At 43.1% G+C, this 27865-nt stretch overlaps 1 protein-coding gene across 2 annotated transcripts in view; it reads left to right on the top strand.

The window, feature by feature from the left end:
• Nucleotides 1-162: 162 nt before the first annotated feature.
• celsr3 (cadherin, EGF LAG seven-pass G-type receptor 3) overlaps nucleotides 163-27865 on the top strand; it is a 124790-nt gene continuing 97087 nt past the window's right edge. For both annotated transcript variants that reach the window (XM_080898063.1, XM_080898062.1), the window contains exons 1-2: nucleotides 163-6203; nucleotides 25719-26062. In XM_080898063.1, the coding sequence (XP_080754189.1) occupies nucleotides 587-6203; nucleotides 25719-26062 (5961 nt within the window). In that variant the 5' untranslated portion in view covers nucleotides 163-586. The remainder of the gene's footprint in view (nucleotides 6204-25718; nucleotides 26063-27865) is intronic.

Genomic DNA, 27865 nt, shown 5'->3' with positions numbered 1-27865 from the left:
ATGGCGACCGCCGCGGGTGCTGTGTAACAGCCCTGCGCACCGGAGCCAACCATTATCAGAGAGAGAGAGAGAGGGGCTATAGAGATGCAAGCAATAGGGGGAGGGGTGGAAAAGGAGAGAGGAGGAGAGCGTGATTGTGTGAGTGTGTGTGGATGGGTGGATAGTAGCTTGCCACAGCCACTGCTAGAGGAGCGCGCACACACATACATGCGGACTCACACACACACTCTGAAGGCTAGTGTGTGAGCCAGCCAGTCAGTCAGTCGGTGTGAGTGTGTGAGCCATGTTGGATGTGAATGAACGGGAGGAGAGATGCTGCTGCCGCGCCGCTCCTAACGCTCAGACCTCCAGCTCCACGGACCACAGCGGGTAGATGCCAACTCTCCAGGCCGACAGAGAGACGGGGGAGCCTGGGGGAAGGTGTCGGGCGGTGCTGGCGGTCCTGGAACTGGCCACATAGCCGGAACGAAGGACAGAGAGAAGTAACGGGGGAGAAGGGAAGGCACACTCGTGAGAGAGAAAGAGAGAATAGGCAGAGGTGGAAGAGGGAGAAAGGAGGGGAGACACAGAGAAAGGAGAAGACTAAATGGCTGCACCGCTACCGGGCTTTACCCCGCTCCTGCTCTCATCTCTGGCACTCCACCTGCTTCTCCTCGGCCCTTTGTTCGCCTTCACCCCGGGGACGGTGAATACAGGAGGAGTTTCCAACAGATGGATCCCGGGCCTCTGCTATCGAGACGCCGGTAAAGTGAGCCAGCAGCAACAGCAACACCAGTGCGAGGAGGCAAGGGAGTCGCCGAGGGGCAGCTGGAATCTACGCCCAAGCAGGTGGACCGTGGAGCGGATACAGAGAGAGGGATGCTCGGGAGTGCAGCGCGCGGGAGAGACGCTGAGAGGATATCTGCGCTATGGAGCGAAGGGGAGGCGGAAAGAAGGACCGAAAGGAGTCGGGACGTTTTGGAAGACTGCAGACCGCCCTCCGGCTCCATCGCCACCTACTCTCCAACTCCACCCCGGTATTAGGAGCAGGTTGGACTCCGATGGCGTCGGTGGAGGAGAGAGAGTGGAAAGAGGAAGGCTGGGCAGAAAGGGCGTTGTTTCACCTCCCACTTCACCTGTTTCCACCCCCTCGCTGGTTCAAAACGGTAAAAAACGGGCAGTACAAAGGACTAGAGCGTGCGCGCAACGGTGGCCGGCGTCGCGACCACACCTCGCCAAACGTGGTGCCGCCGGAGCCTTTGTGCACGCCTCTGGCCTGAACGGGGCACCCGGAAGTGGAGGGAGGAGAGGGGGAGAGGTGAGGGAGAGGGCTCCTGAGGTGAAGAGACTGCTTGCTGCATGGTGCTCCCCGACACACTGGCCGTGCCCCTACAAACCACCCCTCTCCGTGGCCAGCACTCCCTCACCTGGCCTCGTCCCAGCTGGTTTCTCTCACTGCATTCATTCTCTTTCTGGATACATTTCACCCCAAGCTGATGCTTCAAACACATTCAAACCTACTTTTACCAACAATCCAGACTGTGTCCGGGCATCTCAATTGGATTGCGTGTGTAATTTTCACAACATTCAGCAACAGCTAGTTTACAGGAACGGCAACAAGGCGAAGCGCTGGGATGGCTCAGTCAGCGTGAACAGGAGGGCTGGTAATTGTTCTCATTTGGGCTGGCATAATGTTATCGATCCCAACAGAAGCAGGGAGAGGGGTGACGATAGCAGTTTGACGGGGTGCATTAGAGAGAATGGAGGAGGGCCGAGAGGTGGGGGAGATGAGGGGAGGGAAGCATACAGGTGTAGCGCGCTGGAGGAGATTAGCAATCTAGGTTGTTGGTTACCTCCTCTCTGTGAAGCAAGGTCTAAGCATGCCAGAGTTATTCATGAAAGGAAGGAAAGAGAGGTAAATGATGGGAGAGGGGGAGGGATGAGCCACAGCAGCAAACACATTCATTTATCTAATTATCCGGATAATGGTTTGGCTTTTCTGATACTGAAGCTCTCGTGTAGTACTGATAATGAGCTTCAGCGGGGGAAATCAGCACCAGGAACCGAGGGGCAGAGCAGTCAAACCCGGAGAGAGAGCAGGGCGGACAGGGTGGGTCCCAGTGGTGGCTCTGGTTGTTTAGACAGAGAAGAAATGGGGGGTGGATATTTAGCTGAATTTACGACACCCGAGGGAGGCATAGCTCCGAGGAAGCGCCTCATCCAAATTGCCCTCAGCAGCATTATTTCAGAGACGCCCTGCCAGCAGTCCCCATCCAACAAAACCACAGTCCCCCAAAACGCGTCAAAATACTCTGAATACTCTGGCTCTGAAGTTACTGAAACAGCGCCCACTCAAACAGAAACAGACGAGAGCTGGGAAAGTGGGAGACGAGTCACAGCGCTCAGTCTGTCTGCTGGAAAAGTGAGAGCAACTTCAGAGACACAGTCTGCCGGTGACTCAGGCTTTTCCTCGCCTGCTAAGTTTCCCGCTACATCTCCCAGTCACTCTGAAGCAGCAGTGCAGCCTGCAGCAGAGTACCTGTCGCTCGTCTCGGCAGTTAACCTGACCACATGGTCTGCGCGTTCGCTACACTCCCCCCGTGTAGAGGAGCTTTCAGCACGACGGACAGCTCCTCCAGACGCTGAGCGCGTGTTTTTGTGGAGCAAGTCCAACACTAATAATAATAATAATAATAATAATAATAATAATAATAATAATAATAATAATGAGGAAGAGGAGAGAGGCGGCGGGGGAAATAGATATGAGTCTGAAATAGAAAATTCGCTGTGGCCTGGTCAAACGCAGTGGGAAAGCGCACAGAGAGCGATGGCTCACCCAGGATGCTCTGGTAGCATTTCCACTGACTGCTCAGCTACCGCGCGCGAGGACGGTGCACATATGCAATTAAAACCCGGTAAGCAAGTGCCACTAGAGCCCGAAGGTGTCAGACAGGCAACGGGGCGGCAGATGGGAGATAAAGGAGAAAGGCAGAGGGAGGAAGAGGGCTTTGAGGGGTCCGCTGTTGCTGTTGCCTCTGTTTGGGGAGGAAAATTACAGGTGGGGGAGGGCCAGAGAGAGGCGCGGCTGATGGGAGGGAGAGAAACATGGGCAGAGGAGGAGGAGTGGGAGAGGGGAAGGAGAATAACAAAGGCAAGCCAGGCAGAGGAGAATGAGGCAAAGGGAGAGAAGGGTCAGGACAGGGGCAGTAGCACCACCATCACACAGCCAGATAGCAAAATAGGGAAGAAAGAAAGCCAGGGGGATGAAAGCCACCAGGGAGGAGGCAGAGGGGAGGTGGAGGGGAAGGAAAAGAAAAAGCACAGTTCAAGGGGAGAGAGGAGCCTGGAACGACTGATAATCGTAGCAGATGATGATACCTCACAGGGAGAGACTGAGAGAAAGATTTTCATGCCATGGTCTCGCTCGAAACGTGCAGCCAATAGGCATCCCCATTTCTCCCAGTACACCTACCAAGTACATGTGGCTGAAAACCAGCCGCCTGGCACATCAGTGATCATCATGTCCGCCTCAGACCCAGATGGAGGAGATGCAGGCAGGCTGAGCTACACAATGGCTCCGTTGATGAACAGTCGATCATCCGACTACTTCCACATTCACCCAGACACCGGCCTCATCACCTCCACTCAGATTCTTGACCGAGAGCATATGGACCTACATTACTTCCGGGTCACAGCGACTGATCATGGCTCCCCTCGCCTCTCTGGCACCACAATGGTGTCCATCACTGTTTCAGACCGGAATGATCACTCTCCTATATTTGAGCAGTCAGAGTACAGGGAGACGATTAGGGAGAATGTGGAGGAAGGCTATCCCATACTACAGCTGAGAGCGACTGATTCAGACTCCCCATCCAATGCCAATATTCGTTACCGGTTTGTTGGTGATTCAGCTACAATGGCACGGGCGGCCTTTGAGATTGACCCTCGCTCTGGCCTCATTACAACCCGTGGGTCAGTGGACCGGGAAACGAATGAACACTACACCCTGCAGGTGGAAGCCAGCGACCAGGGGAAAGATCCGGGGCCCCGCTCTGCTACCGTTAAAGTTTTCATCACCGTGCTGGATGAAAATGACAATGTGCCACAGTTCAGTGAGAAACGCTATGTGGTGGCAGTGAAGGAGAATGTCAGGCCTCATTCTGAAATTCTCCGTGTCAGCGCCACAGACCGGGACAAAGATAGTAATGCTGTTGTTCACTACAACATCATCAGTGGCAACAGCCGTGGGCAGTTTTCCATTGACAGTGTCACTGGTGAGATCCAGGTGGTGGCACCACTAGACTATGAGGCCGAACGAGAGTACACGCTCCGCGTTCGTGCACAGGACAACGGGCGGCCACCTCTTTCTAACAACACTGGGATTGTCAGCGTCCAAGTGACAGACGTCAACGACAATCCGCCCATCTTTGTCTCCACACCATTTCAGGCATCAGTGCTTGAGAGCGCTCCGATTGGTAGTTCAATCCTCCACATCCAGGCCATTGATACAGATTCTGGTGACAATGCTCGTCTGGAGTACAGGCTAACTGGCACAAGCTCTGACACCCCATTTGTTATCAATGCCGCAACAGGCTGGGTCACCGTAAAGTCTATTCTTGATAGAGAATCTGTGGAGCACTACTTTTTTGGTGTGGAGGCCAGGGATTATGGCATGCCCCCTCTTTCCGCTACAGCCAGTGTGACTATAACAGTGATGGATGTTAATGACAACCGCCCTGAGTTCCTCCAAAAGGAGTACTATGTCAGACTGAACGAGGACGCAGCGGTTGGCACCAGCGTAGTGACTGTCACAGCTGTCGATCGTGACGTCAACAGTGCCGTGACCTACCAGATAACAGGAGGAAACACCAGAAACCGCTTTGCTATCAGCACGGCGGGAGGGGGTGGGCTTCTCTCTCTAGCTCTCCCACTGGACTACAAACAGGAGCGGCGCTACGTTCTCACTGTCACTGCCTCAGACAGAACCCTCCATGACACCTGTCAGGTGCACGTCAACATCACAGACGCCAACACACACCGCCCTGTTTTCCAAAGCGCCCATTACTCTGTTAGTGTGAACGAGGACCAGCCACCTGGAAGCACCATAGTCGTGATCAGTGCCACAGACGACGATGTTGGCGAGAATGCTCGAATCACGTACTTCCTCGAGGACAATATCCCGCAATTTCGCATCGACCCAGCAACAGGAGCCATAACACTCCAGGCAGAGCTTGACTATGAAGACCAGATGACCTACACGTTGGCTATAACAGCCAAAGACAACGGCATACCGCAGAAATCCGACACGACATACGTTGAGGTGAATGTTAATGATGTCAATGACAACGCTCCTCAGTTCCTCAGTCCCAGGTATCAGGGAACAGTGAGTGAAGATGCCCCTTCCTACACCAGTATTCTCCAAATCTCAGCCACCGATCGGGATGCACACGCCAACGGTCGTGTTCAATACACCTTCCAAAACGGTGAGGATGGGGGTGGAGACTTTACCATTGAACCAAAATCTGGGATCGTCCGAAATAGCAGACGTTTGGATCGCGAGAACGTGCCATTCTATGAGCTCACTGCTTACGCTGTTGATCGCGGTGTACCCTCTCAGCAAACTCCTGTCCACATCCAGGTGACAGTCCTCGATGTGAATGACAACGCCCCTGTATTCCCCGCTGATGACTTTGAGGTTTTAGTAAAAGAAAACAGTGCTGTGGGTTCTGTGGTGGCACAGATAACAGCCACCGACCCTGATGAGGGTGCCAATGCTCAGATCATGTACCAAATTGTAGAGGGCAACATCCCAGAGATCTTCCAGATGGACATCTTTTCAGGAGAGCTCACGTCACTCATTGATCTTGACTATGAGACACGCAACGAGTATGTCATTGTGGTCCAGGCCACGTCAGCACCTTTAGTCAGCCGTGCTACTGTCCGAATCCGATTGGTGGACCAGAACGACAACAGGCCAACTCTACAAGACTTTCAAATCATTTTCAACAACTTTGTGTCCAATCGGTCCAACAGTTTCCCCACCGGGGTAATAGGGAGGGTACCTGCCCACGATCCTGACGTGTCAGACAGACTGTACTACACCATCGAAAGGGGGAATGAGCTTCACCTGCTGCTCCTGAATCACACCAGCGGAGAGATCCGACTGAGCCGAAAACTGGATAACAACAGGCCGCTGGTGGCTCCCATGCTGATCTCCGTCACGGGTAAGAGACCATGAAGGGAAAAAAGTGAGAGAAGGGAGGGAGGGTGCATGTGTGTGAGTGTGTGTTTGCAGTCAGTTTAGGTTGCTCTGCAGCTTTATTCAGTGTAAAAAATATTGTGACGATAAGGAGTCCAACGCCACAGGTTTGTAAGTGAGTGAGAAAGTGGGATGACAAGGCTGCATGCCACTTGGCTGAGCTCTTTGCATTACTTCTACCTTTTCCTTTTGCGTCTTTCTTTTGTCCTTATCAAAGATACATGTTTTAAAAAGTATTTTTAAGTCTGAAACCCATCCCATGTGCATGTATGCCATGCTGACACAATGATTTACTGGAGACAAAGCCAAAAAAGAGTAGTATAGACAGATAAAAGAGAAATATTGATCGAAATCGAGCTGTTATTCAGGTTACATTTACCTGATAGAATGCGAGATAACAGACTGATGTTGGCCTAACACATTTTCAAAGTGTAGTGAGAAAGACATGTTTTCTGTGTAATGGGGACTTTCTGTGGAAACGAAAACACAACTGAGCAGTGAAAACTTTCAAAGATGGGCTGCTGAGGATAATCTTTAATGTGATGTCATATCTAATTTTTGTATCAGTCACCATGGTTGCCATTTTTCCAGACTGTTGTTAGCGTTTGGCGTAAAACTGGCGTTTTGTTTTAGGCATTTTTCTTGGTAGAATGGGAACTGCGTGTAGTTATAAGCAGAGATCAATATCACAGCACTGCAAACACAGTTTGATTGGCAGGATCCAGGCTAAGTGCAGTCCAAGTTGCCATAGCAATTTTGCACAATTAAAAATCTATCGAGCCGGGAATCGAGAGCGTGCATGACTCTGACAGGAAGAGTCAGATATCCCTGATATCCCATTAAATTGTCTTACTGCTTCGCAAATGTGCTGTCTCTCCTGATGACATATGCCACAGGATCACCTCCGTCAGCTTCTCAGCATAACTTGTTCATCACGCAGCCGTGAGATGCGCTGAAGAACGAGATTAAACTGAATTCCTGTTTTGTTTTGTATTTTTCTTAAATTAATATTTTAAGATATTTTTTCACACTTTGTTGATTGTTTGTGTGTATTTCTCTCTTAGCTTCGGGATAAAAGAATAAAGCCCTTTTAGGGAGGCAGTAAAGATACTGATGTTAATGATCAAAGCCTTTTGAACACAAAGAAAGGGAAGAGGAAAAGAAACGAGTGCAGCATTGTTGTTTTAAGGACCTGGATAGTGCTGTGTTTGTATTCTGTCACAAAACATTAGTAGATGAATGCTGGCTGGGGACTGTGTGTGACCTCCTACCCTATTTACACTGTTCTGATACCAGCAATGATCACGGTTTATACATATTCCACTTGATGTCATTTTGGATGAGCGAGTGAGGGATCCATTGAGCAAAGAAGGAAGTAAGAGGAATGAGTAAATTAAAGCAAACAATCAAGAAATAAGTGATGGAGGAAGTGAAGGGATGAACATGGCTGAGTGAATGAGTCACTCATAGTAGAGCTGTGGGCGTGAGATAACTATATTAAGGATATCTGTTCTCAGTGACATCATACAGGTCCAAGACTAGAAGAAACGATCTGAGCCAGAGCATTTGGAGCAGTCTGAAGCTTCAGCTTGTACACACACTGACCTCAGTATTTATGACTTTGGCCATGTTTAATATTGTAACAACAAAACTCATAATTCACAATATTTGAAATTTAAAACCCAATATTACGTTCTTAACTTACATATGATCATAATAACTGCTCTTTTAATGTAGGATAGACATAATGTCCTAGGATGAGGTCCTGGGCTGAATTGTTATCTCAGTCCGCCCCTGGGGCTGGGGATTTACTGTCACACTCAATTTAAACTGAAGATTAAAAAGAAAAATCATTAAAAAAGGCCGATTGGGTCAATAAATAAGTCACTGAGTAAATGAGCTGGAGTGTGAGCAAAAGTGCAAGTGAACAAAGGAATTAATATGAATTTGCGCGTTTTTAACAAATGAACTAACTTGCAATTAAAGAGGAGCAACGGTGAGTAAGTGAAGAAGTCTGGCAACAAGCAAAACCGCTGAGTGTGTGTGTGTCACAACTGCATGTATGTTTGTATATTTGTGTGCATTCACCCTTGTCTCCATTGGTGTCTCACAGTGTGCGCTCAGCTCGCTTGAACCAGACTTATGGATTCATTTCCAATTTTCTCACTGTGTTTCTCTCACGATGAGCATGCTTTGCCCTCTCTCCTCGTTCCTCTCTCTCCCCTCTCTCCATTGCTCCAGGATTTGACAGTTATGAGATTATAATGAAACAACAGTCAGCCAGAGTCAAGCTCGGAGCAAAGCTGTCACTTTCATTGTGTGCTGTGTGTTATCTGTGACTGCCCGTCCCTCCTCTACCCACCGCTTTCTTCTCCTTCTCCTTTTATTCTACCCATCTTTGGGTGGATGAATGAATTCTTCATTTTCATCCTTTGTAATAATTCTTCTGTCCATTTTTGTGGCTTTCCTTACTCAGTTTCTCCCTCTTTCTTTCCCTTCGTCCTCTCTTTTCTTCTTCTTTTCTGTTTCCCTCCTTTCCCTTATTCCATATTCACTCATGTGTTATCCTCTCCTCCTCTTCAGTTTCCCTCCTGGCATTCCTCACCTAACTCTCATGGGCTGTTCCTCTTCCATGGTGAAACCCTTTCAGCTCTGCTCTTCACTTCATTTCTCCTCTTTTCAGTTTTCCTCTTTCCCTCCTCCCTCTCCTGGTGCGTGGCTGTGCATGTACTGAATGTGTTGTATACTATCAGCAGGCGTGTGCGAGTGTAGTTTATGTCTGTGCTTCAACAGCTTTTCTTCCTACTCATGCTTGCGCATTATTTGCGTGTGTACAGCACTTCTGTGTGCTTCTGTGTTCATAAGTACGTGTGTGTACTCTCAGGTGGCTCAAAGCATTGCACTTGAGGGTGTATTCATATCTTCTCAATGAATAATATCTATGTACGCCAGAGTTCTGGGACGTCTCTCCTCTCTCTGCCCATCTTGCTTTCTTACTTCCTCACTCGTCCATACTTTCTTTCCTCGCTGTCTTTGTCTTCCTTTTCCATTTCACTCTCATGCTGTCTTTGACAGTTTGTCTCAGTCTGTCGGTTCTCTGGGTAATTCTTGTGTTCGTAGAGATTAAACACACCATTCATGCGCGTGCTGACAACAGTTTAAGGACACACGAACACACATGCATAAAACTGGCTTTAGGGTCAGCTGGTTGTGGCAGCAATAGCACTGTTTGGCACCCCAACAGGATCAGTTCAAGGTGCCCTTGAGCAAAGTAACCCCCACCCCCCAACTGCTCCTGTAGCCAGCAGCAGAGACTGTGCTTGTACTGGCAAACTCCCAGTAGTGAATGTGTGTAGCAGTTTTGATGGCACACCAGAGCTTCACTGGAACAGCAAACTCCAGTCTGAGACAAAGACACCATGGCGTCATCATGTTTGAAGGAGTTTGTTGAATAAAGTAAAACCTCTGATACTTCATAAAATGAATGATGGCTAAATTCTATTTTACTGCTTCAATTTCAGGGTTTTGCTATTTTACAAGTTAATGCTGAAATTACTAAATTATATACTACTTGCACCGTGAAAGCTAAACAATAACCCAAATGAGACTGTAAAGCAAAAAAAACAAAACAAAAACAAAAAAAGGAGTTAGTGATAATTATTGGCATATTTGTCACTGTATACACATTGTATACACTTTAGATTCACTTTAGAAATTAAGGATGTATTGATAGTGATGTATTGACTGCACAGATGTTGTGAGCTGGGGCAGTTTGTGTTGTGGATAGTTGGAGCACTGACATACTCGTATGACATTTACTGTGATTGTGGTACATGGAAGACACACGTGCACTGGCGACTTCATCAGTTACATCAATACTGCTTTATAGTTTTTTGTTGCATGCTTTCAACAAGTTTGAGATGATTTGAGCTTCATGACCCGATGTGTTGTACACTGGATACTCAGGTCAAGAATATGTTGTTGGCCTTTAAACAACAGTCATGTAGTACAAAGGAGCTCAAAGTGTGCCAAGAAAATATCCCCAACACCATTACACCACCAGCCTGCACTTTTAAAACAAGGATGGAAGTATCCGTGCTTTCATGTTGTTTACACAAAATTGTGATTGTGATGTGAATGTTGTAGAAGAAATCAAGATTCATAAAATCAGGCATTATCTGTTCTAAGTCGATAGAGGTTGCTGCCAGTGTGGTCTTCAGCTGCTGTAGCACATCTGCTTCAAGGTTTGCTGTGCTGGGTTCAGAGATGCTCTTCTGCAAACCTTGGTTGTGGTGAGCGGATATTTGAGTAGTGGTTGCCTTCTTATCAGTTTGTAGCAGTTCTTCTCTGACCTCTGGCAGCAACAAGGCATTTTATTCCATAGAACCGCCGCTCCCTGGATGTTCCCTCTTAGTCAGATGACTCTCTGTGAATGTTAGAGATGTCTGTGGAGGAAAATCCCAGCTGATCAGCAGTTTCTGAAATACTCAGTCCAGCCCGTCTGTCACCAACAACCACGTCATGTTCAGAGTCACTTAAATCACTTTTCTTCCTCGTTCTGATGCGTGGTTTGAACTTTAGCAGGTTATCCCGACCATGTCTATATCCTTAAATGCACTGTGTAGCTGCCACGTGATTGGCTGATTTTTGCATAAATGAGCATTAAAGCAGTTGTACCTAATGAAGTGGCTTTGTGAATGTATAGGAACTTCCACTAAACTGATTTTACCCTGGAGCTTTGTAATGCATGCGTTAGCAACTAACAAACCAAACCCAAATTCGATTACATCAACGTAAACATACATACACGAGTTTAATTTATTTTGTGGTGCATATGGCGTGGTGAATAAACATGTATCATATAAAGTACAGTATAGCAAGCGTACACAGAGGTCAGTGCACAGTGAATTCACTTACTGTACATAGGTCACTGCACTGATGTTAACTATAATCTCACAGATGAGTACACTGATGTTTCACGTGTCAGGCACATTTACATGGAGGTCTGCTGAGAAATCTAAATGCCCCAGAGCATATGCATTTTAATGTTTATTTTTTACTATATTATAATGTGTTTTTACACAGTGTTATAACCCCTGAGGTAAAACAAAAATGGAGTCTACATCATTCATATTTCATCACTATTGTTGATGTCATGGTTGAAATCTGTTCTTGCTGTTCCTATTTTTTTTTTTTTTTGCCTTTTCTATTTTTTCTATTCCACATGTAGCAGGTCTTTTAGAGGAAAATACCCAAATTGTGCTGATGAACAAAATTATTGTTTAAGTAGTTTTCAATGGCATGACATTATTTCATAGTGTTTTATATTTAGATTACATTTACAGCTCACTACACAACTACTGCCATTCTTCTTCTTCTTCTTTTTAATTCTGCACACAACTATTTCGGTCACTTTTATGTGTCTTCCAGGAATCGAAGTAATAAATATCTTCTTCTATGAGATTGACTGACTCACGAGTATGCCTTGGAGCAAAGCTTTCTAGTGTCACAACCTGGCTCAGAAGGGCCATGACTAAAGGAGGAGGCACGCTGTTTATCAAACGCAGCCAAAAAATAAAGCTTGAAGATCAGAAAAATCTGTTGTGCAGCACCTGCATTAGATTGAAATTGTGTGCGTGTGTGTATCATGAGAGAATGAAAAGACAGAACCATAAAGAAGCACGGCAGAAGAGCCAAAGATGTGCAAACATCAGTTTTATAGACTGGGAACACTGGGTGTCCTCCAAGTGTTTAACCCTGAAGTTTGCCTTCAGACATATTTGGATCATGTCATCTAAATGAGTCATTATGTAGCGTAAAATCAGCTTTATTACCTCCTGCCGTGGTTATCCGATCATGGGAAGCTATGCTGATGTTTTTTGCTAAACCATACACATTACTCGCAAGACACACACGGAGCATGAGCGTGTACAAAATGGGCTCAAACCCATATCATCATGAGTCCATGACATGTACAAAAGCCCATTTACCATCCACACTGTGCTACACATACAGTACATAGCTAACCACAATGTAGCACTTTAGAAAAAACTTCCACCAACCCATTAAATTCCATTAGATGTCCTCTAAATGTCTCAGTCCGAGCATAAGACTGTGGAGTGTCACATACTTTCTTCTCAGGGCGATGCAGAGCCAGATGGCAGGTTTCTCCGGTGGGTAATTAGTGTCATGTAATCATGACATTAAACCTGTAATCTGGACAGGTTTTCATACTGGCCAGTTTCTGTCCCATGTTTCATATCAGTATGTTTTTAAGCTTTGCTCAGCTCTTAATTATGTCACAATTGCAGATATTGGGAAATACAGGTGGTGACTTGTTTTGACGTAAGACCAGTGTTTGTTTATGAGCATTCGTCTGATTTCATGCAGTGGCTTTTCGCTCAGTGAACGTCAGAGACATTTAGTGGTGGATATTAGCTATTTTATGCAAATAAACAGATTAATGAATTGCAGCTGTGTCTGTTCCCCAAGCTTTCATATTTGCAGGATTTGCAGTGAAGGATATTTTAAATGTCAGGTTACTTTGCAGTCATGCAGCTCTACAGGTTTCCACCTGGGATCTGCCCTTTATGAATGAAGTCCACTTGATACATATCTTTCTCTCTCTGCTAAGAGTGTGGTTTGAGTGGCAGAATAACTGCTACAAAACAGCGATAAACAAGGCAGCATTATGCACAGGAGGATTTCCGAGGACATGAAAGAATATTCTGACAGACATTTTTACGGAGTTGAGAGCATTACAAATTCATGCTCCCCGTTGAAAGACTTGCAGCTGCTCTGGGACTCCTCTGTTCCTGAAATCTGCTTTTTACACCTTTTTTTGGCACCTACACTCATTCTGAGCAGCCTAACATGAAAACCTGTCCACTTAAAAACGTCTTATTAAGATACGTCTGTGAAGGTTCTCAGTCATCCAGGTCATCATAGTCAAAGGAGCTTGCAAAGAAAAGCATCTGAACTTCTTTAAGTTGCTTGAAGATGTTTCACCTCTCATCTGAGAAGCTTCTAAGGTCAATTGGTGGGGAGTCCCAGATTTATTAAGATACCTATTAAGATACCTTCTTATACTGGAGACACATAGTTCTTATCTGTCAATATCTGTCCAGAAAAGAGCTTGAAATAACACAATTTTAAGGCTGAAACTGGTGTAGATTAACCTTTTATAATGGAGGAGCAAAAATCGAATCTTGACATGCAGCCAATTTCTCCAAAACGTCTTGAGCACCCAGTCCTCCACAAGTTTTTTCTTTGAATGCTTGTAACGATTCCTTTACGATGAAGAAGAAACATAAAACTCATTAGAAGTTCATCGCGAAACTTCAAGTCTCCTAACCTTTGAGGCATGAAGGAGCCAAGTACTGAATGGCAAGAGGAATCATAAGATTTCATAAACAGCAGGGCTTTTTTATGACCTATTTATGCTCATCTGGGGCTAAAGGAGGATGAGAAAGCACAAACTGGAACATGCTAGAATTTCGGTGCTATGTTTAGCGTTGACTCATCAATAAATCATTACCGCATTAGGTTTACGACTCTAACAGGATTATTGTAAACAAACAAGATCACTGCAAGGGGAGAAGCTGGACAGTAACCCAGCCTCTCGAGATGCAGAGTTGGATTTAAAAAGGATGTAGCAGGCTGTTTGGTACCACCTTTGGGACAGCTCGGGATTGCTGTCACTTTTTATAGTGGGGGAAATAATTAGTTGATCTCCTGGTGAATCTGTAAGTTTGCAGTCTCTTATTTTTATGCTCATTTCATTTTAATGGAGAGGGACCAAATAGTTAACATTACACAAAAGTTATGAATTGATTTGGATGTCATTGACTAAAATAAGCATTTGATCTCCAAGCCAAACATGACTTAGCACTTGGTGGAGAAACCCTTGCTAGTGAGCACAGTGGTAAGATATTTGTTTGTAGTTGCTCATCAGATTTGTGCACATCTTAGGAGGGATTTTGGTCCACTCCTCTTTACAGAAAGCTCTGATTCCTTCAGGTTTCTTTGCTGCCAGCCGTCAACTTTAAGTCTGTATAGACACTCCTCTGGCTGTATGTTTTAAGTCATTGTCATGCTGAGAGACCCATCTGCAACACTTCAGTGTTCTGCATGAGGAAAGGAGGTTCCTGTCCAACATTTTATGTTAAACTGGCCCCTCAATTTATGCTGTACCTTCAGCATAATGTTTTCACCTCCATGCTTGACTGTTGGGATGGCGTTCTGTAGGAAATACGCAGAATTTGTCTTCCCCCAAACACAAGAGCTCATCTGTGCCAGAATTCTGACTGGGTTGTAGGGGATCAAATACATATTTCACTCAATGACTCAATTAATTTATAACTTTTATATAATGTGTTTTCTCTGGATTTTTGGATGATATTCTGTCTAGAGACTGTTCATTTCTTTGGATGTGAGCAAACTAACAAATTTGTTGCAGTGGGGGATCAAATAATTTTCCCCCCACTGCACATGAACTGAACTGAAATATACTTATGATGGCGTTTCAAATTTGACCTCATACGAACACGTTTGTTATTAATTGGTACTCGGGTGATCAGCTTTGATCACATGGTGCTCCGTAATTGTATCCCTGAATTATTAGCGAAGGAATTGTGAATCACAAGGATATGACACATAATGCTGATCTTGTAAACAGGGTTTTAATTGGTAGTTAGTTGTCACTGCGTTCTCTAATTCTTTGGGCATGTTCAGGTTGGCTGCGTTTTGGGTTGGCTCTAATTATCCCTGCATTAATTTGGATTTGGTCCGGGTATATGTCACACCAACCCACAGAGGTTTATTTGGCATGGATTGTCTTCCATGCCATAATTTAGGATTACATTTTGACTGTATAATTTACGCTTTTCTGTTTTCAGCTTTTCTCTTCTGATTGACGCTGCAGTAACGAGAAAAGACATGACACATGGTGCAATTGGACTAATAAATAGACACAGACACATTTGATTTTTTTTCTTAATTTGATTTCAATCTTACCATATGGAACTTGTCTTTAATGTATTTCTCATACATATTTATTCCATTATCTACTAGAAAATTGTGTTATGTAATGCTTATATGTGTATTTTTGTGGCCCATATTGAATCATAACAAATCTCTGAAATAGAATTTGAAAAGATGACGTTATACATATAAATTTGGTTTAATTCAGAACAGATGTCCATAACTTGGGGGTTTATTATTGCATGCAACTAACCCTTATGCTAACTAGGTAAGTACCTACACCTGGAGCATTTTTCATTTGCATTTTGCTGGTTAAGCTCCTATCTGTTTCTCCATCTGGAGGTGGGGGTGGATGTTGACTTGCAGAATTATTTGGAAAAAACTGCACAAAAAAGCCAGCAAAAAGCGCTGATATGAACACTACATGATGTTGAAGTTGAAGCAATCACAGGGTCTTCTACTGAGAGCATAGTTTCCACTACCTTTTCTCTTTACGTTAAAAGCCGAGTACCAGTAATTATAATTTAAAGCATTAGTGAGCATTCTCTCTACATGTGTTTCAATGATTGGCGTACATAAGTAAGCGTCACAGTTGTCCTTATTGCTGCCCCTACTGTGCTGAGTGGACCATTACTGCTGCACTATTACACCGCCCCACAGGAGCAATTGTTTGGAAAATTTAAATTTGGGATCTTCTCAGCTGACAGACGGTCCTAACAGTGATAAGAGCAATGAAAAGCTCCAACAGACACACCCAACCTCAGGAGCTGACTTTAATAGGACAGCAACTGTGCAGCCATAATGCTACGTTCCAAAAACAGCAAATTATTTAACATAAAAGCTGCACCGGGCAGTACCCACAAAGCTCTTTTTTACACCCTTCACTTATTCCCACTCAAACATAACCTTTCTGTTTGTTGCACATCTGCGAGAAAGAGCTGAAAAAGATGTGGGATAAATCTGCAGGATGGAGGACGATGGCTGCTGCTACAAACAGCTGCTAACCAATGTCCCGTCTGCATGTCACCGAGGTCACTGCGGATTTCTTTATAAGTACAATAAGCATGAGGGGATGTACAAATGTGATATGGGCTAAAAAGCGAGACGTGCATGTGTATCTGGTTGAATGTAAAGGATTAGAGCTTCTGTTGTTAAAGGGCGGTTTAACCCATCATGCTGCTGATGGTGCTGCGTGAGCTCGTGTGTTTGTGCGTGTTTTTTTCAAGCTGTGTTCCACTTTACACTGAAAATAATGAGTGCCCAGACCTCAGGGGCGGAAAGGCTTTAACAAAGAAACAGAGTGCAGAAATCAGCTGTCAAGCCAACGCCTGCGTGCATGTGATTGGTAATGATGCATACATCCTGTTTTTCACGCCTGTATTATTTTATCAGCATTAATATACGGGCTCCCTCTCTATTTACTGTTTTATTTGTGTGCGAGCGCCACTTTGCCCGTCTGTACTCTCGCGCGCGCCCTGGGAGGCGAGTCATTACATTTAGGTGACTGTGCTTCAGATGTTCTTTCCCGCGCTCTGGTAGCAACTTCAGAGAATTTATGTGTGTTCGAAAAGGGCACCATTTGTTCAGCAGCTACCGCGCCTATTTATTTTCCTGACCTGAGGGCATCTTACGCAGCTTAAAAAGTCCACACAATTTTTTTGTTACTTAGCGTTTCGAAATTTCAGTCTGCCCTTGTATTTTGTTAAGGCTTTCTGAGGAGGGTGAACGTGGAGGAGAGAGAGGAAAAAAGGGCAAACAGAGGGATGTGACAACACAGTGTGAAATGGGATTTAAACCCTTGTGGTTGTGAATACATGGGCTGTGAAGTAATGGGCTGAAGGCACCATGACAGCATTTAGCGTTTCGGAGATGTGGCATATGGCTTTTGTTCAGTGGAAATCCAATTTGAGTGTTTTGGGTGTTGCATGGTTGCTGTAATATATCTCCCCTTTTGGGGTTTTTCTTTTAATCTCAACTCCATTTACAGTATTGGGAGTGCATACAGTTTGAGCCAGACACTTAACAATGGCAGTGCTAATGCCATGTGTGAATGAATTAACCGTGCGCGGATTTGAACGACTAACCTTGCCAGTGTCAGTGTTTGCACACATAGCCACAATGAAAATAAAGTGAAAAATTTATTTATGTCTGCATATACGTATGCCACAATCCTCCATTCAAATGCCGCCTTTTAAAATGAATATTGAGTGTCCATCTGTAAGACATTAACTTAAGTCACTATATGCTTATGTAACTTAATGGGTGTTTTCTCCATCAGCGGCAATGCGACGATTCTGAATGCAAGAGACATGAATCATATAGTCTAAATACAAAAGAACAGTTTACTTTTACAGCACGTTCAAGTTCTTTAAGACACGTGGTCTAATATCCAGTGACTAAAAGCATCAACAAAATAAATATTACACTACAGTACTGTGCAAAGGTCTCAAGCTGCCCCTCACTTTTTTAATATATGGGTATCAGATGCAGTGACTTATTGAAATGTGCATGAAAGTCAGAACTCTTCTTTGGATGTTTCTGCCTTTTGTTCTGTTTTCTGTCAAGATGATCAGACACCGCTTTAATAATGTTGAGGTCCAAGCTCTTGGAGACCAATCCATGACTGATAGAGTTCTTTTGTGTGTTTTGGTATTCTTTTACTGTGTTTGGGATCATTGTCATTATGAAAAATGAAGCTGTTTTCGGTCAAACACTTTCCCATTATATTGCATTTGGATAAAAACCTGATGATACCTTTCTGTTTTAATTATTCCATCAATTTTGACAAGATCTCCAACACCACTGGCTGAAATGCATCAGCAAACGATGAGAGATCATCCACTGTTTTTTACACATGCCTGTAGACACTCAGTGTTGCATCACTCTCTTGTCTTCCATGCGTATTGGCAACAATATAAACCAAATTCATCACTCTATAAGACCCGTATGTGGTTAGTCTTGTCTGATTTGGCATACCTCAGCTTCTTGATTGACAATCTTCCACTGAGATCATTTGATGAGGCTTCAGTGAACGGTAAAAGGATCACCAGAAGGGCCAGATGCTCAGGTCCTGGAGCTCTCAGGTGCTGCGTCACATGTTTGCTGGATTCCTCAAATTTTTTGAGGAATTCTCATTTCAAACAAAAGCAGCCGAAGAAAACTTTGAAAAACCTCCAGCAAGCCTGTAGAACTACAGTATTGCTCAAGACCATGTTAAAAAATTACCAGACTTTTGCACAGTGCCCTGTCTCCACATACTAACTCAGTGCAGTCTGTTATACATACTTATATATGCACGATCTGATATTGTCGTGTTGGTGTTGTTCCCAGATCAACATAGTAAATGTTGTTCCAGGATCAACATTGCAAGTGACCAATCAGAATGTTGTGACATCATACTTTTGCGACTTCGGGAAAAACCGCCGTAAAACAAAAAACTGTACTTAAGCTGCGAGAAACCGCCTCTGTCCGCCGATCAACGGACCCTGACCCTAACCCTTTAATAAACGCTAAGCAGAATTGATATTGTCCTTGCAACATTGGAATTTCATAAATGCATGAATGGCTTGGCGCGCCAAAGAATAACGTCACAACAATGTGATTGGTCATTTGCAATGTTGATCCTGGAACAACATAGTAAATGTTTTTCCAGGAACAACACCAACACGACGATATCAGATCATCCCTTATGCCACATACTTATATAAACTATAATATTCCCATTTCTTCACTTTTATATTTTATATTCCCATCGACTTCCACAGGATCACCAAGGCAGCCCTCCAAAACACTTAACGTCCCACTATAAAACTACAAAAGTATGTCACTGATATTTCCATTTGCTTTTCAAAACACCTGCGCGTTTTGTGATCTTTTTTTAAAAAAAATAATGAAGTCCATCCGAGCAGTATCTCCAAACTTTTGGTGATGTGACTGTCCTCTTCAAGGAAAATGCCTGGGCTCTGCTTTGTTGCCTATCCTTCTTCCAAGTATGGCAGCTTTTGAAAATGCTTCTAGGACTGTTTTTTAACTTCAGCTGTGGGTTTCAATTGTACGCTACTTTGCAGACTATTTCCGTCCGGATTTCCAGGAAGCGAGCTTAGGATGCTCTGACATTCAAGATCCTTTGAGTGTGCTATTAGTCAGGCTACCTGGTGCAGTGAGATAGCACTGAACCCCTTCAACCCTTTGAAACGCTGGGGACCCACAAAGCATCTTAGAACCAGAGCACCGATCGGAGACCAGCCTCTCTTTCACGGTGTGTTCATGTTCAGGAATCCATGGGACCACACTGATGATTTCTGATCAGTGTGTTTATTCTTAGAGCCTTTATGCACGCCATCCCCAAACTCTCCACCCTCTTTGAAGTGCAGACACACGAAAGGGGAAAACGTTGGCTCAAAGCCCAAAGGAGCCATGAGAGCTTGCAAACACATCTCCAAGTTGTTATTTACAAAATGCTTTGTTTTCCCATGGTCCGAAAGATGCCAAAATAACCCTCCATTTGTGGCGTTTTCAGTTTGGAGACTATAAATGTTTCATTGTTTCTATGTGAGCTAAAGTGCTGTGGCGTGAAGACATGGTGATGCATTAGTTATGACTTCCTGGCTTACAGGGGAAGATTACCTTTACTCTCTCACCAACAAATCCTGCTCCGTAACCAAGTGGAAGACACAAAGAGGATCAGTTCAAAATTACACATCAGGGTCGCAGAGTTATGATGCCTGACGTCTTAGAGTTGTGGGAGGAAGTCACTTGTGGTCACGTTTGATAAACTGTTACTTTCACACAGCGGGTTGTGTCTGTTTACACTTTCTTTCTATCTTAAATTGAATTCAACATCAGTTCTGAATAGATTCCTTTAGTTGTAGAAGTCAGACTTGAGGTGAAGTCAAGAATTCAGACGTGGCAGAAATATTCTTTGACTCAAGACTCATTTGACTCAAACAGCCCAGATTTCTCACTCATTTATTAGTTGCAACTTTTAGCCAAACTCGAGTTAGGATGCCAGGTCACGTACCTGTATAGAGCTGACCTTACAGAAGGAGGTGATTAGTGAAACGACCTACTCTGTCAGCACACGGGCACGGTTTGCTGTCGTAATTGGTCGTAACAGTTGTGCATGCTGAATTGCTGCTCTTTTCAAGCTCAGTATGTCTGTGTAGAGCGATGCGTGAAGAGCCTCGTGCTAAGTGCATGCTACCCAGATTATTTAAAGTAACGAGAAGAGCCAAATGAAGATGTTTTCTGTGTACATTTATGTGTGTCTGCCAGGTTTAGCGCACTGCATTGTCTGCTGGGGGGTTGATGCTAAAACCTTCAAGACAAACAGGCAGTGGTACTATTGACTGTTTCATTTGAGACTGTTAAATGATTTGTTCAGTTGTCAGATGTTCCTGTTTGAATGCCACTGTTGTCCCCAGTGGGCCAATGAAGGAGGTTCCTAGGAGGCAGTGAAAATATTCAGCGTGTCTGGCAGATGAAATTGTTTTGTTTTTTCCTGTCAGAAAACATTTGAGAATACAGTTTGCAGGAGGCTAACACGATATGACTATTAAACACATAGCAGTATGAAAAAAAAAATCAAACAAATCAATCGAGACTTCTGTCAAGTCTTTGTGGTGCAATCTCACAGGTTCCCCATCAATATGATCAATAATAAAAGGGCATGAAGCAGCTGTGGAAAAAAGGTCAAATAATCAGATGAACGGTCACATGTATTCTCCTTTTTTGTTCAAATTAGACATCTGTTTTGTAGAGAATGTTTGTACATTTGTTTTACTTTTGCCTCTGCCTTTTTATTACCTGTGCCAGGAAGTTGTGTTTTTCATAGCATATGCATTTGCGTGTGCATGTCATCATTTCATGTCTTTGAACGCGTGATCTCGAGAAGTTTTAAATGAATTCTGTTTAAACTTCATAAGGTTGTAGAGTGGGGTCATCTTAACAATCCGTTAAAATTTGGTTTACACCAAAGTCTTCAGGGTCAACGTGATTGATGATTTATTGGTCGAAAATGGACCAAAACCCATTTAACCTAGAAACTATGATTCTTACAAGTGTGATGTGTATTGTCTACATATACAAAGTACCATATAAGGATTTAAAATATGATGTCACATTTGACCTCTGACTACTCCTTCAAGGTCAGTAGATTAATCTGATGTTTCTCACTGCCATCGTTTGTACTGACAACATATAGGAATATAGGGAATGATAAATGGGGATTTTAAACATAATGTTACTTGGTGTTTATTACTATTTTAACATTTAAAAAGATAATACTAAACAATGAAATGAATGCTACTCAAAAAACTGTACTTAAAATTCTGTCAATAGGCTTTAACAGAAAAAATAAAAGTCTGCATTTCCAAATGGATTTTTTTCACTTCAAACTTCTTAAAATATGTCGAAAAAAAACCCCACAATGCTATTCCACTCCTTGGTTGAGGATTGTGCTCTTGGAGTGCTTCTTGTTAACAAAAGTTTTTGGGGAAAGAGAAAAATCTGCCACGTCCTCACTTCCTGAAAGAGCAGTTTGAGTTTTAAGGTGATAATTTATAGCTGCTTTTTCTCATAGAATTAGATTGATAGGAATCTTGGGTTCACGGTGTAGTTTACAGATTTTGCAGTTGTTTTTTAACCTAATTAGTAAGGGTTGGAAAAGCTGGAGTAGACATTGTTTAAACTTTGAACAGAATTCCGGGCCAGATTAGAATCCAGACACGACAGTCGAATCTGTTTTTCCTCATCTCGCTCTCAACAACACTCACATTTTTATCTACTGGATACAAGACATCACTGAAAGCCCGTTCTCCGTGTTTGAGCAAGAGAGGCTTAAAGTTCATTACTTCATGTCACAGATGTCAAAGTTGGCTGTTGGACCAGGATTGGCTTCTAAACTAGTTGTAATGACACAAATCCTGCCCAAAGGTACATGGCTTAAAATCAGACTTTATAAGAGCCTGGATTAATTTAAAAAGGGGCTCCTGATGTCAGATGCTCAACATACATCATGCTGAACAGCAATAGGGTGTGTGTGTGTGAGTGAGTGTGTGTGTGTGTGTCTATGTAAAAGAGGGTACTACTCGAGCAGATTATCCTGGGTCTTTTCATAGATCCCTGTCTCATTTCAATGACAATGGGAGATCAGTGTCAATTAGTGCCGTGTCTTTGCATTGTGATCCGGAGAGGCGATAATAAAGCTGGGTTTTAGCCTAGGAAGACGAAGTGACATTTAATTATTTCACCTAATGTGTCCTGTATGTGCTGTACTCTATGACCGTATCAGTTTGATCCAAATGTGTTTCTTTGTGCGCATTATTTCCTCCTTATGTTCTATTAAAATGTCCCCTACAGATTGTTTGCTAGGTTTGCTCCTCCGTCCCCTTCACAGAACCACTCTTCCCTCTGGCTGCTCATTTGTTATGATGGCCTCTGGATTTGAGTGTGTGTATGCGTGCATATGTGTGTGTGTCTGTGTGTGTGTTAGAGGTCAGTGGGGAGTGAGGCTCCTCATAATCCGGTAATCAAACCAGCTGCCACCAGACCCAACCCCCAGCCTCCATACATCCGTCTTTCCATTCTCTCTCGCTCTCGCTGTATGTCCTCCTACATTTATCCCGTTCTTCTGACAGTTTTACGTTCTGCGTTTTTCTTCCTTTTGATGTCTTTTTTTTACACGTTAGAGAATCGCCAAATAACCATACATAAATCAAAAATCTAAATAAAAGAATTAGATTTTTTCCCTTTTTAAAACTTAAATAAATTCAATTAATAACATCCTGAAATATTTTTACTAAAGCATTAACAAAGATAAAGATTTGTGTTTATTTATAGTAGCGTAAACAAATTAAGCCATAATCTCTCGTTTTATTAATCCCTGGTTAAAAGCTCTCTCTCTGCCCCTTTTTTCCATTTCAGTTTTCAGTTTTTAATAAACCTTCTTCGCGCTCCTTCACCCTCCACCGCCTCTCTGTCCTCCTGCTCATGTCCATGTCACATCTTCCCTCTGTCTCTGTTCACCCCTCACCCTCCACCCATAACGCTCCTTTTTCTCCCTTTCTTTATTTCATTCTTTCCTGTCATTTTTTCCCGTGTATTGCTTTCTTATGCTGTGTTTGTCTGCATTTGTGTCCCTTTATGGCTTATTTGCCAGTTTGTTGGACCAAATTGCTTTACAGCACACAACACTGCCCAGCAGTACATCCAGTATAGATTAAACACACTTCGTGTCTGCGAATAAAATGGGTGTTTGTGAGGGCTGTGACCTGCTGCGCTTCCAATGAGCTCATTTTGTGGACTCCCAGCGAAAGGAGTGCCCTGTCGAATCTGTAAGTAAAGCTGCGTGTGGGAAGATGGAAACCCAACGCTTCCCTACATGAGAACGCTCAGTTTGCGCGCCACCTTCTGTGTGACTCACAAATAGATGTAGACTTCAGAGGATCACTTTTCTATTACTTAACTGTAACACATGATAATGAATTGCATCATCCTTTCTAGAGACTAAAGTGGACCTCAGAGGATTCAGCACTTTTATGCTGCAAATCTCCTATCACCACATCTTATGCCTGACATGTAGGTTCACAGATGATGACTACATTCACACATACAGCAATACAGAGTGTCTACAGCCATGCTGTTTGATCTTCGGGGCTGTAGTGGAAGTAAGAAGAGCGAAAAAGGAGCACTAAAATACTTTGTGTCATGCTGTCTCCACAGGATTAAGCAAGTGTCAGTGAAAGCTAATGCAAAAAAATAAAGAGTTTATGTGGAGCTGCTGCCCATGTTCATACTCAGACTCATACGTATACAACATATACCTTCATTGTATCAGATTTTTCTTATTTGATGTTATGAATTTGCTTAAGCTTAGAAAGATTAGTGGTGCTGGTTCAATATTAAAGGCAACATTAATTATTAGACAAAAAAAACCTTTGCTAAGACCAGCTAAACCAAGGATTTTAATACTCTAAAAAACACAGTGTGAGGCTTCTGTGCTTTATATTTCTAACCAGTAGCACCACCATAAGTCAGTCATATTTTACCATTCCCAGTACATGTAATCCAGTTGTTTCCTCCAGTGCTTACCTAGACATTCAAGCAGACCACAAATCACCTAATAACAGCTGATCTGACTGCCAGGCCAGCCTATATCAGCGGTACTTCCTGTTTTTCCATGGGGCTCACTAATTTAAGTTGCTTAAGCTTCCCTGCAGTCGCTGTTGCCTCTGCTACTCGCTCCAGCTCCTTTAATGCTATAACTGACTTAATCAGTGTCATATCGGTTGTCACAGATGCCTGCCTTTTTGTTTTTCCCCTGGGGTCCTCATGCTGCTGCCCTCACCTTTCCATCTTTGCATATTTATTTGTTGAAATTTTGTTATGGATAAAAAAAAAAAAATTTATTACAATAACTTAGGTGGTGTCAAAGCAGACTGCTATATTCAGGCTCCATAAACTCATTTTCTTGTAACTAGACAATCATATATAATACTATTATAATACTGTATAATATGTCCTACAGTAGTAATTTATCTGTTAGATATCTGTGTGAGAAACTTTCAGTGAACCGCAAATGTAAAAGAAAGGGTAAATAATGTAATTATCTCATAGTAAGACTTCAATTTTTAATTTTTTTTAGGTTAAATGTCATTAAAATATTAGAAATTTGGTTAATTTTAATTAAATTGTAAATATGTAAAGAAAAAGATACAGTTAAACATTAACTGTAAACGATATTATAAAGAGTTGTATCTAAAAAATTCAATGAATCCAGTGGATCAGATAATGTTCCTGCTTAGACATTAAGATATCAAAGCTTCCTCCTTCTTATATGAGTTCTAATGTCACAATTCCAATATATTTTAAGGCAAATAAGGATTATTTATGTTTTTGCATGAGCTGTTTTTGCTTCCCTCAGACCGTACTGTCATACAGCTAGAATATTTTATATGTTGTCAAATCTACTTCTAGTGACCAGCACCTCATGGTAACCTTTGGTGTGAATGGATTGTAAACACCACTTTTGTTACATGAATATAAAACTAAAATGTTCGTCCACCAACTCCACCTTTTATCAAGATCAGCCAGTGAGCTTCAGTCCCAGTCCAGTGATAGAAAACGTAGTTTCTGTGGTATCATTGACACAGAAGCACTGGTAGTTTCAGTTACCTGTGACTTTCTCTCCCACTCTTAATCAATTTAAGTAACATAAAATTACATTAATTACATTACGTTAACACGGTTGTGACTACTTCCTGTTTTATCTTTGCATTGGTGAATATCTCTGCTCTTCTGTCATCTCTGTCATTCCTCACCTCTTCCTTTGAAGCTTCCTCTCAAAGTTTCTTCTTTCACTCTGCGCCCCGTCCACATCCTGGTCACTGACTGTGCCACTCTGACTTTCTCGCTTTCTCTTTCCTTATAACCTGCATAAGTTCCTCTTCTATTCGTTCACCTAACTGGCTGCCCTCTGCTATCTTCTTCAACTCTTCAGATGGCGTCCACAGCATTTCGGCTCAGTGTGTTCTCCGCGTCCTCATTATCACAGAGGACATGTTGGGCAGCAGTGTCACTGTCCGCCTTCAGAACATGTCCCAGGAGCACTTCCTGTCACCACTGCTGGGAACCTTCTTGGAAGGTGTGTCCGCTGTTCTCTCAGTTCCTGTCGAGGATGTTTTCATCTTCAACATTCAGCCGGATCTGGATGCGGCACCCGGAGGAATCCTGAATGTCAGCTTCTCTGCCGCGTTGCCGGGCGGACATTTCTTTCCCTCTGAGGCCCTGGAGGAGCAGCTGTACCTGAACAGGCCGAGGCTGACGTCACTGACACAGATGGAGGTTAGTCCATGTGCAAAAAGACACACACAGAGGAATCACACCTCTGAGTGTCTGACTTTAACTCCTTCATCACATCACAAAGGCAAAAATGTTGGCAAGCATATAAATACCATTTAACTCTCTCATATGGTGTTTCTCTGGTTCAAAGCATGGTCTTTTTGCTGTATTGAAAACAAGAATATTCTTTGAGATTAATGAATGTACCTTTAATAAGCGCCTTTAAAAATAGCCTTACACTCTTTCAGGCTGCACATGCACTGCATGAAATTATAGGAAGCTAGTTAATAAATATTAATCATTTATGAGGTATAACATTTAATATTTCTTGAAATTATTTATTTTAAAATGTATTGACTTATTAATTCACTTTATTAAAAAGAATGACAGTAAGCCTATGTAACAGAGAAATATTCATTAGCTACACCTGTTTAACTGCACATTAATGGAAATATTGATTCAGCCAAACACATGGCAGCAACTTAATGAATTTACGCATGCAGACATGGTGAACCCGACCTGTCAAAGTTCAAATCAAGCGTCTGAATGAGAAAGAAAGAAGATTTTAGTGACTTTTGAATGTGGCATTGTTGTTTGTGCCAAATAGGCTGTGTTTTACACTCTGATCTCCTGGGATTTTCCTACACTAGAGTTTATAAAGAATGGTCTGAAAAAGAGAAAATTTCTAGTGAGTGCCATTTGTGTGGGTGAAAAATGCCTTGTTGATGTCACCGCTCACAAGACAACAGGGCAACTGTCAACTCAAATAATCACTTGTTGAAACCAAGGTATGCAGAAGAGCATCTCATCAAACCTTGAAGCAGATGGGCTACAGCAGCAGAATAACACCCTGGGTGCTACTCCTCTCAGCTAAGAGCAAGAAATTGAGGCTATAGTTTACATGGGCTCACCAAAAGTGGGCATTAGAAGACTGAAAAAATTGTTGTCTGGTCTGACGAGTCCCAATTTCTGTTGAAATATTTGATGTAAAGATAATCAAAACGTGTTTTCATCCTGCCTTTCATCAGGGGTTCAGGCTGCTGGTGATAGTATTTTTTTTCCTTGGCACACTCTGTACCAACCCAGCATCATTTAAAGGCCTCGTCTGAGGCTTACTGACCATATCCATCCCTTTATGACCACGGTGTGCTCTTCCTCTGATGGCTGTTTCTAGCAAGATAATGTTGATTGTCACAAAGCTCACATCATCTCAAACTGGTTTCTTGAACACGACAGTGAGTTCACTGAACTCAAATAGCCTCCACATTCACGTCATGGATGTGCAGCTGGCATTGCTGCAGGAACTGTGTGATGCTGTCATGTCAATACGGAGCAATATCTCTGAGGAATGTTTCCAGCACTTTGTTGAATCAATGCAATGAAGAAGACAGCTCTGATGGCAAAAAGTACTAGCAATGTGTAACTAATAAAGTGGCCTGTGAGTATACATCTGAGCTTGTTGGATGTGAACTAGTAATAACACAATACAGCTTCCTGTGGCACATCAGCCATGTGACTTTACAGAACAACGGGCAAATATGACCATTAAATGTTCTCATGCATGAAATCAGGAACACCTGGACAAGCACATCAGTTATGTAATGTTTACACAACCCAAGGGAATCTCGCGGTAAGAGAGAGATAGATAGAAGCAGAAGGAAGAAGGTGAATCCAGAAGGAAATATTTATAAAGGGGTGAGAGAGACACCAGTGGTGAGTGCCTTTGATCTTATCTTAACAGGCACTGTCACACAATCACACATGCACACAGGATCTCAGCTCTTAAGAAGACACAATCTAGTGAAT

Source organism: Rhamphochromis sp. 'chilingali', assembly GCF_963969265.1.
Source record: "Rhamphochromis sp. 'chilingali' genome assembly, chromosome: 12".
NCBI lineage: Eukaryota > Metazoa > Chordata > Actinopteri > Cichliformes > Cichlidae > Rhamphochromis > Rhamphochromis sp. 'chilingali'.
The sequence above is the reverse complement of the archived record's forward strand: the minus strand, read 5'-3'. Positions and strand labels throughout refer to the sequence as shown.